Genomic DNA, 15,000 nt, shown 5'->3' with positions numbered 1-15,000 from the left:
ACTGTCACTATAATGCTTTCATAATGCAGTAGTAGCCACCTTCGTTTGCGCTTTGGTGCTGGTACTGACCCACCACCAGTACTTGACACTATTCTGTCCCACTTTCTTCATTAATGGAAGGCGAGAACGTGAAGGAATAGGAAATGGAGCCGGAGCTGTGCCATCCATATCCATGCTACCTGCACTCAAAAGACCAAGATTCCTTGCGAATAGAACATGCGCAGAAACACAAATTAAGGTTCCGTTTGATGGGGATATTCCGATAGGCGCATACAAGACCAAATATTCGGGTTAGAAAAGGAGTAACCCAGGGATCATATTCAGGTTTTTAAAAACCGGAATTGGGTTTCTAAAAACCGGAATATGAGCATATTCTGGTTTTTCAAAAGGGTTATTGGTGACAGCGAGGCTGAATAAAAGCTCCTTTTATAGAAGTGAAGGCCTCAATGTGATGTGAGACCACCTTTTTTAAGAGATGTTCATGAGTGAGAAAACAGAGGAAATTTAAATCAGGTTTTGTTCATGGAATACAAAGTTTTCTTCAAGGAAATGGCACAAAGTTTAATAGAATTATATAATATAAGTAGCACTGCATAAAGACACAATCAGAAGCCTGGATATATTTTAAAATATCATCCAGTAGTTCAGCCGTAGCTGTTTCGCACATGATGCATTTCAAGCACAGACAGATTAAAAAGACAAGAGAATAATCTTTTTTTTTTTTTTTGTCCGGTTGTGGTAAATTATTTGATTTAAATCGTACAGCTGAATAAATACAGGAGAAAAGATTGAAAAGACACATCAGGACAACCTCAATAAAACACACAAAGCGCTGAAGAACTGTACAAACAGTGTCATGTAGGCGAATGAATGAATAAAAACTGAAAAACAAATTAGAGTCCTTCAAGAAACCTACACTAAGAAAGAGCACCTTTATTGCATGTCCTTGCTCAACAGCATGCTCAGTGTGTGTTTGTGTTTGCCTTCACATAGTCTTTTTAATGTCATGTTCAAAGAGAAATCTTTTTTACGGATACAAACTGAAATGATGTGCAGGAAGCTGTCTTTGCAAAATGGGAGGTAATTCTTTAGAATAAAGCAAATTACAGTGTAAATATTTTGCTCAAATGGGGTACCAATTACCTAACATGTACCCAAATTCAGCTCACAGCCACAGATGGACAAACAAATGGTTTAAATTGTACTTACTCTTAACATTTCAAAGATTTAACATTGAGATGCTCATACTGTTTTGTTTTGTTTTGTTTTGTTTTGTTTTGTTTTTTTGTCTTCTGTTTTACAGTATTCATTGAGATAACCCATTTTTGTTGTAATTGACTTGAAAAAGGGGTTACAAGAAACTTTATTTTACAATCCGTATATCCCTAACTTGCGATCAGCTGACCTTGTCAAAGGGGTGGCCATGTTTTTGCACAAGAATGCCTGGATCAGTGCTGGAAATTCAACAATATTTCCCTTGTGAAATCAGAAAAAGGCTCTAATATTACTGTCCAGTGTTAAGTTTGTTTACCAGTGATGGAAACACTGTTGACGTTGAAATACTTGATGTCAAACCAGAGAAAAAATATACAGGTAAGTTAATGTAACTGCATTGAGTCACATAAAGTACCTCCCATCCTGCCATGTTTTTTTAGCTGTGTTTAAGATGTCATTTAGCTCCATATTTTGCTTGGTGCCTGTCCAGTAGACTACATATTTATGTTTAATCTCTATCCATGAAAAACTGATTGCTAGCTTGCTATCAGATGCCTTTTGCACAGCCGCACTTCCATTCATTAACCTTTCATAAAATCTGCCTTGTTTACACTGTCTGCATTATAGTGTCTTGTTTACACTGCCTGCTTTACACTGCACTAGTTTACACTGTCTTGTTTACAATGACTTGTTTACACTGGTTTGTTTACATTGCCTGGTTTACACTGGTTGGGTTATTTGGCCTTGTTTGCACTGCAATTATACTGCCCAGTTTAAATGTATGATGTTAAGACTTTTCAGCCTTACTACCCAGTTAATAAAACATTTGTTAGAAAAGTAATAAAAAAGTAATCAAACGCAATAAGTTGCATTACTTTAACAATTTAAAATATTTATTTTACTTATTGCATTTTTAATAGTAGCCTAATACATTTCAAAAGTAATGCTTTCCAATACTCATGGTAGTTGATATACCATATTTTAAATTTCTGAATAGTTCAATGAATGAATAAATAAAGCTCTAGCAACAGTTAGGTTCAGTCAATCATTCCATCCTGCCTTTCACTCCTCTCATGCATGCTACTCTTAATTTCCTTGCTGTCATTGTCTGGGGCTGTGAATTGAGATATAAGCTGTTCTCATCAGCTGACCACATCTATCCAATCCCATTAGCCTATCATCTGTTTTCATATATTACCTTTTTAAATATGATTATGGTTTTGCTGCTGCAAAGGGCAGATGACCTGTGATTACAAAATCTTCCTGTAGTGTCTAAGTTTTTTATTTACTTTTACTACTTTTTTACTTCGTGCACTTGTTTGTCAGTTAAAGTGTTTGGCTCCCTAATTGCGTATGGTGTGATATGACATGACATTAAAACTGATCTAGGTTTGTCTCTAACATCAGATGGTTCCTTCTATCTACTATTCCCTCGCATTTTATTAGCATTTACAAAAACAAAAGAATAATCTATTATAGCTACACAGGTACATCTTTCCTCCAAGATCCAGGCTAATACTTTGTGCACCAGCAACAACAATGATGTAAATTATATTAATACATGCTCCAAAATTCTAACATTAAAATAAATGATGCCATAATTGATTTCACCGGAGTGTTAACTGTCAGACCCATTTTTGCTGCCTCGATACCCAGTAGTGATATTACTGCACTGTACTCAAACACAAAGTTCTACTGCATATTTGTCTTGGTGTAGCTATGCTGTATGTATTATATGGCTACCCCGTAGATACTAAATCATTACACTGTAATTTGTGGGCTGTAATCTAAAGTATTATCAAATCAAACATTGTATTTTCTGATGAAAATATATTCTTTTGTTCATGTGCTCTTCATATGGGTATTTTGAAACAAATGACACTATTTGTGTTCCACATCAGTTTCGAAAATCCATTCTTTCACATTGCCATATGTGTCCAGCATTTATCTCACCAACAAATAGCCATGTGCGTCGCTCTTCCAGGATTAGATTTCCCATTTTAAAAAACTTGCTCTGTCCTGTGTGGGCATGAATAAGCATTACCGTCTGTACAGTCAGCGCTATAGTAAGCAAAGTCATCCACTGAACCTCCTGGGAATAATCTTTGACTCTCACATCTGAGGTCCTCGCTGGGAGGATGAGTCTGCTGATTACACTAATTAGTTCCTCTTCTCTGGATGAAGTTCATGTTGATCAGTCATATCAGCTGCTGTGGTGAAAACCTGCAGCAGGCTCTCTCTTTTCCATGACACACGGTTCGGTGCAGAAAATCCACAAAGAACTCAATCTGGAATCCATTTCAGGTAAAAAGTGAATAATGGATGCAATGTATTCCACAAGTCCAGCACTTCCAAAGATGTACAGAAAATATTGTGCAATACAGTAGGTCCAAGTTAAAGGTCTCATATTTAGTTTTAATGGTTTTGTTTGGATATACTGAGGTAAAGCTGCTGTGAGGAGGCTTGGCACATTACATACAACATCAGAATACTTCATTTCCACAGGATCCCTTGTTAGCTTGTTTTCGTTGTTAGAAAGATGGCTACCAAAGTGCAAAACAAGCATCAAGCTTTATATGTCCAATGGCCTGGCTCAGTCACACAGCACAACACAATTTATTAACATAGCACAAGAGCCAAATATAGTGAGGCTTTTACATATGTGAATATCAGCTTCAGTGTCCATAATATTTACAACCAAATCTCCTTCAAATATAGATTTTAATCATACTGAGTGCAATGACAATGGTAAGTTTTCTTCTTATCTACAGTGGTGACCTTTTGTCTGCAGTGTTAGGCAAGTTAGCCTGCTTGAATCAGTTGACTCTACATTACATTACATTACATTACATTAGTTACTGAGCACAGCTCTGTCATACCTTTAAACAACTCCAAATCTCCACAACCACACCATCCTCTATATTCAAAATGTGGAGAAGGAAGAGAACGAGATGTTGTTTAGCAAGGTGCCAACCCACAGTTTGGAGATACTGTATCTGTGGACTATCAACAGCTAGCTTAGCACCGGTGACTGCACGCTGCACTCTAGGGGCTGGTTTCACAAAGATATCGTGTGTTAAGCCAGCCTTAATTTTGCTTTTAGATTAGTCTGATGCAAGTTGGACAGTTTCTGTATCTGCATGCTCTTATTTCACCAATAAAATACAGTTTTTTGTGCCATGAGCAATAAGAGGGGAAAAAGTTTTCAGAGAGCACAAAGAAGATGCTGTTGGAAATATACCACAGTGTCATTCTTTATTTGTTTGCCCAAAAAACTATCCTGAGCCTGACGAGTTAAGAGGTACCCAGCGCTTGCCGTGCTTAAGTGTTGAATTTCTCCATAAGGGCAAACAAGTGAGGTGATGGGAGCTGTTTGACCTGGCTGATTGGCCCTGATCACCTGTTTTGAAGCCCTCTTTAAAATAGCCAAGAACTAGACAGCTTTGTGCAAGAGATGCCACAGTCAAAGTCTGTCTTCATGAAACCAGCCTCTGGAAACCCTATTCACACACCATCTAACTCTTAAGTGGATAACGTTAGCAATTAAGCCAGTTAAGCGTAATTTACAACAGGTAAATTGTCTGAATTTACAACATGTACATTTATGACAATTTTGGTGTTACAGGGAGCCGCACACCTTCAACCTCTGCATCAAGTTAACCAAGCTAACATGTCCCACACCAGTTCCCCCACTGAATGTACATCCAAACATCTCATTCTCAAGTGTCCAAGTAACACAGAGTTACTGACTTCTATTACTTTTGTAGTCTGAAAGTACAATTACCTCATATTCCTAACTTATTGGCTTTTAAATACAGTGTGATCAATGTAAATAATGTCTCCAATCTAAATGAGTTTTAGAGAGAGGACCAATTTCCTGAGTTTCAGACTCCACAGGTTTTTATTACGAACGAGGAGATGCAGAAAACAGAGATTGATCAACGAGGGAGTAATGATGTCCTGCAGCCACAGTGGCTTTATCTCCACTGGTCCAGGTATAATGAACAGCGCTTATGTGGAACAGTAGAGCTGCAGCATATCAAAGCAACCATACTTACCTACATCAAAAAGTCAACACACCCACTGAGTTTACATTGAGTTCCAGTGTGACAATGGGCATTATTTATTTTCATGTCACCATCCATGGCTTTTCAGTCAAACGTTGGTACAGTTAGTCGAGGGCGGCGTGTCTGCTTTGCTGCGAATCTCCTTGATGTCATTGAGCGGGGAGTCACTGGCACCAATCTGGCATTTGAACACCTGCTTGTAAGCCTTCCTGAAGTTCTCTGACAGGAAGGCGTAGATGACCGGGTTGACAGATGAGTTGCTGTATGCCAGGCAATGGGCGGCCACCCGTAACACGAAGGAGGCCTGGTTCAGGGGGAAGGTCCCAAACTCCACCCACAGGTGAACAACGTGATGAGGGAGCCAAGAGAGGCAGAACACCACCACCACCACCAGGACAGTCTGAGCAGTCTGTGAGCCACAAATCAGGAACAGAGAGAAGTAGGGAAACGATTAGCAAGTGTCCTCAGAGACAACAGTGACAACATTAATGCTGTACTCTGGTTTCATTTAGGATAAAAGGAATAAAATATACTTTTGAGAGGTTAGTGGCTCAGAAAATTTTCCTCTGTTGTTATTCTGCTGCTGCTCTTTTTGTCTTTATTTGTATTCCATCTTGTGCTACAATGCACCAAAAGGACTACAAATTAACACCTTGCTACACCTGTAGTTAATGATTTCATTTTTGTATTCATTTCACCGAATAATTCTGTGATTACCTTTTTCATGTTTCAATACAGAGTGAACTTCCCTGGTGAGGTGATACTGCATGGTTTAAGACACATAATTGTGTATGGAAAATTCTGCCATTAACCTGTGTAAAGTACATCTACTACTCTGAGTTACTGGTTTTTTAAGGGTCATTTGTTACCCTGGCAATCTGGCAAAGGCAGGTCCAAAATTTAGTCTCCTTTTAGCTCTGTTCTGGTTTTGTCCACCAAGTTCTGAGAAAAAATGGCCCTCTATGTTCACCAGGCAGGGACTAACCAGGTCCATCTGCCATTGGTTTGACTTTTTCCACTGAAAACAGCTGCCTGCTGCAGATGGACACAAAGTTGAGGGATGATTTGGGCTGAAAAACCAAAATGAGCCGACGAAAATGCTCCTTGGAGCTAAGGCAAAGTGCAGACTTATTCTCTATGGATTTGTTACTGTAATTGACCCCCTTCACATTGCAAATAGATTTGAGCCATGGTTAACATAAAATATTAATTCAGCTTTAAATTGATGGCATGGATATAAGCTCAACTCCAGTTCCTTCTTAAACCAATAATTACAGTAAATCCATTGCCATTCAATTTCTGGCCTTATGGAACCATTAATTGTATCACATTAAACTGACCAGCACTGCATGAATTACATTATCCTTTTAACATTTCACTAAGCAGATCCATCTGCAATCCTCTAAATATTTAGATGACTATATTGTTAGGTTCTGTTGTGTTTTGGGTTCTGGTTTGTTGTTTTTTGTTGTTTTCCCTCCCTCTTTCTGTTTCTCCCCTCTTTGCAGTTCAGGTGTGTGGCAAGGGGGCGTGGCTGGTCCGGGCTCTCTGGCAGTTGATGAGGCACACCTGACTCCAATTCATTCGTCATCTCCTCCATAAAGACCCGGCAGCTTCACTACTCCAGTGCCAGATTATTCCGACACGTTCGGTAGAGCTTCCTAGCTGTTTTGGTACTCTTAGTGAGATAATTCCTCGAGACTTTCTTTGTTCCCTGCACATAAGATTTCCTTTGTTACTTTGTTAACTTTGTTTTTTCCTTTCTCGTTTTTCCCACAGTTCCTTGGTTGCCTCATCGAGCTGCTAGAGAGCCGGCCTGCCCTTAAGTCTTTTGTTTTTTGTTTCTGTTGATTTAATAAACTTTGTTATCTTTTTGTAACATCCTTTTTCGTCTCTGTGTCTGCGTTCGGGGTCCAGTCTTTGTGACCGGTGCAACATATATCACGCGCGAGCATGACACAAATGCTTATTCATATGCTTGATTCACTTGTACAATGGCCTACATACAGTAAATGATGAGGCACACTTGTGGGTGGAAAGAAAACAATGTCTGTTGTACGTAATTCCAATTGTCCACATGCAAATCCACATATTAGGCTGACAAAAATTCTGTAGGTACTGAAGCTACTCATCCATTGGGCTTGTTGTGCCTTAGGTCTTTATATGTTGCACAATGACATGTCAATAGTGACTGGACAATGGTAGAAGAAAAACAAAGACCTCAGTGCATAAACTGAGATCGTGATGTTCTGGTGAGGTGTATATATTCTAACACCAGGTCACGTTCCCTCTTCTAGGCATCTAGAACCTAACCTATGCTCACATAAAAGACAAAAACAAAATGCAGTCCAGAGTCCATGATGACCAACTGAAATCTAATGTTTCCGACAGTCCCTGTACATTTCCCCTTGAGGACAATAGAAAAATACATTTCTTTCACAGTATGACAAGGTGCCATATGAATTCTGTATCTACTCTCGTTATTCCACCAGCTCACTCAAGTGATATCATCATATCAGCTGTCTGTTTCAAGATGCAATCTTTTCTGGCTGCATTATTATTTTAAATAGAAGTTTCAAATGTGTCAAATGTCATTTTACACATCAGAATAACATACTGCATTCAGAAAATGACATTTCTGTGCCTTTGAAAAACCCATGTCTGCACAACATGTGCTTATAGTGATGGAACTAAAAAGGGTTGAAAACGTTATTTCTATTTTTGTAACATACAGTACAAAAACATGCACAAAAAATGTCTTAAACTCTCAAGTGTTTTCTGCTTTAGCTGGTAAATGTGGGAATATTTGATGCTGTGCTCATATCCACGGCTTTCTTCATGTATTCCTAAAGCTGCACCAATCAATATTTTTATATGAATATTACATTATATTTAGATCAACAATCAATCACAGGTACTGTAAAAGGAGTGACAAAACCAAAGAAAATGATCATCTGCTCCCAGTTAGCCTCAACTCTCCAATGAGCTTTTCTGGGTTTGTTTGAGCTTGAATTGCTCAGAGCTTGCAACCTCACTGTTTGTTCATCAGACTGTCACTTCTATTGTATCTGTGCATGCGTAGCCTCAGTGGCAGCTGCTTTTCAGCAAACACACACTAACAACAACAACTCAAGTGAATGCTGATGTTCTGCATCTGCTGATGTGCTATGCATTGCTAGACTGTGCATAGGTAATGTAGCTAATATGTTCATGTTCAGGTGTATTCATGTTTAAAGCTTGTTGTGCTGCCCCCAAGTGGCTGAAAAAGACTCAACTGATAAAAGAAATGAAATCAGGTTTAAATAGAAAAAAACATGGCAGAAGGTACAAGAAGGTCACCGCGGTTGTAATCAGATTTCCCTAAAAGAAACTGAACATTTCAACTTAGATCAAAATCAAAGAGCAGTGAGCACAGGTGTAGCCTAAAACTCTCCTGGTAAACAGCATGACAATAATGTTTCCGTGTGATGAAACGCTTCATCATATCAAATTCAATATCAAATGCAGTATTGATCAGTTTTAGGATCCAATAAATCTGTAATGAAACTGGACCATATCGATCATATCAGAGATAAACATGACTGGAACATATCCACTGAGATGAAAGGTCAATATTGTCCTGAGATATCAGTCTGTCTATAATACACACGCACGCACACACACACACACACACACACACACACACATACACACACACACACACACACACACTCACACAAAGACTCAATAGCCTGGGACAGGTTCCCACAGTTTTAGTGGGATGTTAACCATGCTTTGTTTGGATATCCTCCATAACACATTCATATCTTCACCTCGACCCCCTGAGAGCCATCAGTTTGGATAATATAAACAGCAGCATCGCCGCAGGAAGAAAGAACTCATAAAATCCTTGCCCTTCAGCCTCACTTCCTCAGTCACGCTGTCTCTACTTGTAACCCTGTTTTATTGAAAGCTGCAAGCTGCTCACTGAAATGCGTTAAATAATTTATCAAACACTGTCAAGATTCATTTTTGAGTGTGGCAGTTTAGCCATGTACTCGAGTTAGAAAAGTCAGAGCTGGGTTTGAGGACAGAAGACAGTTCTCCTTTAAGGAAAAGCCTTTGAACAATAATGGTAAAAAATAAAGCACACACAAAGAAAAGGCAAAAACAGCTATTGTGATGTGATGTGATGTGATGTGATGTGATGTGATGTGATGTGATGTGATGTGATGTGATGTGATGTGATCTACAATTCATGGCTCATTCAGTTGCTGTACTAAATTTCTGCCATTTGAATAAAGGATTTATATAGAATATATAGAACATCAGTCTGTCAGAACCACAGGGGCTCTTCCTACAGCGTTTTGCACCAACCACTGACAATCATCAAAACCCACCACAAGGTGCCACCTTCTTGAAGTTGCTTGTGGTTTGCATAGAGGCTGCTTCTGACAGCAGTTTCAATAGACCAGAATGCATTGCAGCCACAGGACTACGCTACAGATCTGCTAATGGTCCAGGAGGGTGCCTTTAAATCTTTGCAGTAGAAGGTGCAACAAGATGACGTAATTAAAAGGTTAAACCACAAAAGGTGGAAAACAGTTGGAAATATGAAATTCTGTCATTTACTGTTATTTTTCATCTACACAGTGAAGTAGGAGCTTGACTGGATGTTGAAGTCATGCTTTATTTGCTAGGTCTGGGTCTACGCTTTGTCGAATTCTGCTTTTCTCTCTACATTAACCTTTCAACCGAAGTCGAGCTTAATGTTACTTTCAATGTCTACTGAAGCCACTGAGAAATGACTGTGTGATGTTGTGACACTGCGGATTCATTCAGCTAACATAGTAACAGTTCAGCTCATTAGCAGTTCTCATTTAAATTTACAGATGCAGCTAAACAATTTTGAGATGACTTGGCCAATTATTCACTTTCATAATTGTCCATAACCATCTGTGTGCTCCGTCTGGATGTCTGACTGACTCATATCATTGAGAGACAACCCCTAAACCTACACTACTAATTATTGTTTTTTTAACCTGTGGCTCATCACTGAGAATCCATTAAAAAACATCTTTGTTTGCAAGTAAAATGAACTCCCAACGCTTTCCCACGAACATGAACCAAAACCCAAAAAATCAATGATGTTTAATTTTTTCTTTATCTGAACGCCACATAAAAGAAAGGGCTTCTCACATCTTTGCACAAAGGCAGGCTGATTATGGATGATTTACTCCTTTTTTTTTTTTTTTTTTTTTTTTTTGTTGGTGGGGGCTTATGAGAGGGTCATGTTGGACTCTTAAAGGCTGTCTGATTCCTACTGTGGCTGCCTGAGGGTGATAAAAAGGTCGCTGAGGTACATTTCATAACAGCAGTGGGAGTGACCTTGTTCTTGCAGCTGCCACTGAGTTTATGCTTCACAAGCCTGGTGATGAGCTGCTGAGAGCCAAGTGAATCACACAAACTATTGATTAAACACTTATTCGAGCAAATTCCTTCAACTTACCACCAAGGGCACTGCATAGCTCACTGTAGTTTCTGACTTTGTCTCATTTGATTTACATCTTTTGTGAAAAGCATCCCTCACTTCCGCAACGTATCTGCTAAAGCACAGAGAAGGAGCTTGACGCCAAACATCAAACTCATAATGAACTGATAACGTTACTCAGAAATACAGATTTTCCTTTGAGATAAGCTAGTTTAGGCCTGCAGGAGTAGTTTAATATTCATACAGCTTATTCTCTCTCTTGCCAAGAGTTAGATTAAAGATCCATATCACTCTCATGTCTGTATCATAAACATAAAGCTACGTCCAGGAGATGGTTAGCATATCTAAGCATAATGCGTGAAAATGGAGGGAAACAGATAGACAGGTTCTGTCTATAGGTTGAAAAAGTCTGCCCCCCAGCACCTCTAATAGTGCTTTCACACAGTGAGCAGCAAGGAGATCAAGGGCAGGGAGTGCTCTCCTGAACACAACAGCTCTTTGCTGCTGCACTTATGACGGTTCACGATGGTTCAACTTCTTCACCTTGCTGCTCACTGTGTGAAATGATACAGGAGATTATCTTACAGGCATCTTACTTCTCTGTATTATACATACATTGCTCAAGGTTGAACAGAGCCAAGCTGGTTGTTTCCCTTTCCTTCAGGCAAAGATAAGCTAACCTGCTGCTGGTTGTACAGTAGCTATATTTGCAGGACAGTCATGGTAGTAGTAGGAATATCTGATCTCTTCCTCTAACTATGGGCAAAACAGCAAATAAACATACTTCCAAAACTATTCCTTTAAAAACAGCATGGAGCAGTGTAATTCATATTTCTGAGCTTGCTTTAACACAGAAGAGCCAGGTTAGCCTTTTACAGAATCTCAGTAAGAGTGCAGAGAAAGCAGCCAGGAGTTGAGTCATCATGGGTCTGTGATAAGACAGGTGTCAAAATTTGTTTTGACACCTTCACCTTTATTTCACACCATGGAAGGCAGTGATAACAGCTTTGAGGGATAACTTTGATACTGTGGTTCGTTTCTAACCTTTCTCAAAGCACTCTTGATCTGTAAAGTTTTGAAGTAACTGACGCCTCTTTATTATTCTGTGTTATTCCAGGTTTGTTAACCTGTTGCCAATAAAGGTTAAATAATACCAAAAGTAACATTTAAGTGGCTGATCGACTTGCTTCCCAATGCGCATGTATTATTCATTGTCTGCTGATTGTACATGGAACATACCATGCTGTACTGAACACTACTTTCCATATCATTAAACATTTTCCTTGACATTCACTGGACAAAACAGAGGCACGCTGCCAAGGAAACAGTGATTTTGGCACTGGCACTATACTTGTGTATTCATAAAAACATACACCTGCACGTTGCAGCTTTTAATAGAAAATTAAACATGTTTGGCAGCATTACACCAGTTTCTCATAGTTGAAGCTGTATACCTGGCTCATATTTCAGAGTAGTTACCCTTTAATGCACTGCTTGCCATCTCTTTATTACGAAGCAGTCAGTGTGTTATTCTCCGTCAGTGGTCACAGTAAATCATCAGAATATCTGGAATTCCTGTTTTACCCTCTGCAGTTGTTTTAAGCCTCCTGCATGAATAAAGCATGTGTGTAGGCAGTTGACATATCAAAGCACATCTATATTCTCATCTGTTCCTCCCCTCCCTGCAGACCAGGGGTCTGCACTCCTGGTTTCCTGGCACAAAGCTGATATCAGATCCGTCACTAAACTGACCAGCTGTGAAGAGCAATGGACAGACAGACAGATCGACAGTCAAGTGGGCGACAGCAGATAACTGGCTCTCTAGGTAGCTGAATGATCTCCACCAAGAATAATGACATCGAGATGGCAGTTTGATTGCATACTGCCTTTTGGCCATTTTGCTCCAGTGTGCCAGTTAACAGTAAGCACTGTAACATTAATATGCATCATTTGGGCCCTAAGGAGAAACAGAGACAGTGGGAATAGTTCCCTCTGACTGCCTGTTGAATTGGAGGAAATGGTCCGGCGTGTGGCACAAACACACAAGTCCCTCGCTGAATAATGTGTGCAGGACTGGGTCAGGGTGGCTGTATTACACTGTACATCTTGCTAAAGGACAAGAATACTGACCTGGGCTTCAAATCAAACCATATGTCAACAGAGGAAAAAGCTGAATGCACTGATCCAGATAGACGGAGGGCATTTTAGTACAGGAACAACTTGTGTGTGCCTAAAAAACTGTGGCAAGGGTGACATCATTTACCATCATAATCATCATTATTAGCAATATTATCATCATCATCATCATCATCATCATCATCATCATCATCGTCATCATCATGGCAGATAATGGTGTAATACTCAGTGCTAGGGTTCAGATGGTTACTTGCAATGGAAAATGTATTAAACAATGAGTATTTCCAGTGATTTATGAACTTAAACTTGTGGTATTTCACTGTCATTTTTCATTTCAAGTCCTGGAATTAATTCTGCAGTAATTCAAGCGGCAACACCCCACCCAGCATCACCCCCAGCATGTCTATGTGTTAGTCAGTGTTTATTCAGTGCTTGTAACTGATTACAGTCAGACAAGTTTGCTAACATATGGCTGTAATCCATGATATACACCCCACTCCCAACCCTAAAAGACAGTGTAATACATACCTTTTTCTTTGATGCCTCTGACTTTTTGGACATATTTCTTAGTTTTTTGTGCAAGTGATTTAAAACCTGTAGGCAAGGAAATAGAGGAAAGATATATTGTGGATAGTTCAATCATTTTCATATTTCTGAAATGACCCGTGATCCATATGGATAGCTTTTCTTACCTTTGCATAGCAGAAGGTAATCAGCAGCAGAGGCAACACATAACCAAAAACAAATGTGCACACGACATAGACTTTCTTCTGGTTTTGATCTGGCCACACTTCCCAGCAAAAGGTGTGATTCTCTCCTCTGCGAAAAATGTTCTGGTAATACATGACAGGCGCAGCCATGGCCAGAGAGAGTATCCAAATCACCACCACTCCGATCAAGGCATGCTTGGCCACACGGATAGAGGAGGACTTTCTGGAATGCACAATGGCAATGTATCGGTCCACGGACATGGCAGACAGAGTAAAGATGCTCACCAGCATGGACACAGTGAAGAAATAGTGGATGAATTTGCAAATGAAGGCGCCAAGGACCCACGTCGGCATCATGTAGATGGTGGACTGGAAAGGGATGCAGAAGAGCAGGTAGGAGAGGTCTGCTATGCTCAGGTTGAGGATGAATATGTTGGTGGTGCTCCGTGGTTTCCCTGGTTTGCTCCGGGCCAGCACGGTGATCACCATGGAGTTGCCCAGCACACCGAGCGTGAAGATGAGCCCGAAAACCAGCAGCGTGATGAAATTATCCGTGCCGATCCCGAATAAAAGTTTCTGGTCCTCTTCCCCCGCTCTGCTGAGGTTCCACGGCTCTTCCAAGAGCCAGACGGGCTCTGATACGTTCATGATTTCTTATTTTCTCCTATATGTGAACTTGAAACTTTGCCGAAATTACCTATGAGAGGTGTGTGTCCCGCTGCTGCTTCATGACAGTTTGAAGAGCGAAGGTTGTTGGTCCGGTGCGTCTCCAGGAGCGCTCCTGACACTGTCACTTCTATTTTCAGCTCAAGGCTTCAGTAAATCCCCCGCTTTATCCTTCTATCTCACATTAGTATTACTTGTAAACAAATCTTGCAAAGCTATCTTGCTGTCTGAACAACATTCATTAGCCTTGCCGCTGTGCGTCTTGGAGCGTCTCTTGGTGCGCACCTGGTGTGTCTGCGCGCCGACCGCGCTGATCCACTGTGAAGCCTTTTTCTCTGCGTCTGGACTTTTCCCCTCACATTATAGCAGGGGCTGGGCTGTGCCATTCACGTCAGCACTCAGTATACCACCTCCCAAGAAATGCTCAGAAATATATATATGGGCACGTTTTGTTCTACGTATCTAGAACTGTTCTTGAATAATTTGAATGACAGGGGCTAATGTCATTTTCTCGGTCAGACTCAATTAGTTTTGCCACAGTACAGTATGGCTGCTGTTGCGGTGATTATCCGCCTCGACGCTTTAAATTGCAATATACCACAAAACAATCTCGTTCAGCAGTCTTGCTGTGATTGCTTTGTTTGAGATTCACTCCCTTTCGTCATAAAGGGGAAATAAGCTTTCTGGGGGGAAAAAATAATAAAGAAGTGTTTTCCCGTCCGCTTTATTTGAGCAA

General features: G+C 40.1%; 1 protein-coding gene across 1 annotated transcript; it reads right to left on the bottom strand.

Annotated features, from left to right (window-relative positions):
• Window positions 1–535: 535 nt before the first annotated feature.
• LOC139334318 (galanin receptor type 1-like) lies at window positions 536–14,586 on the bottom strand. Its single transcript, XM_070967127.1, has 3 exons — window positions 13,581–14,586; window positions 13,417–13,482; window positions 536–5,691 (listed from the first exon to the last, which is right to left on the bottom strand). The coding sequence occupies exons 1-3, from the start codon at window positions 14,244–14,246 to the stop codon at window positions 5,371–5,373; spliced, it is 1,053 nt and encodes a 350-aa protein (XP_070823228.1). The 5' UTR covers window positions 14,247–14,586; the 3' UTR covers window positions 536–5,370.
• Window positions 14,587–15,000: the final 414 nt, after the last annotated feature.

The sequence above is a fragment of the Chaetodon trifascialis genome, chromosome 7, assembly GCF_039877785.1.
Source record: "Chaetodon trifascialis isolate fChaTrf1 chromosome 7, fChaTrf1.hap1, whole genome shotgun sequence".
NCBI classification, from domain to species: Eukaryota; Metazoa; Chordata; class Actinopteri; order Chaetodontiformes; family Chaetodontidae; genus Chaetodon; species Chaetodon trifascialis.
Note: the sequence above shows the minus strand (reverse complement) of the source record. Positions and strands in the feature narration are given on the sequence as shown.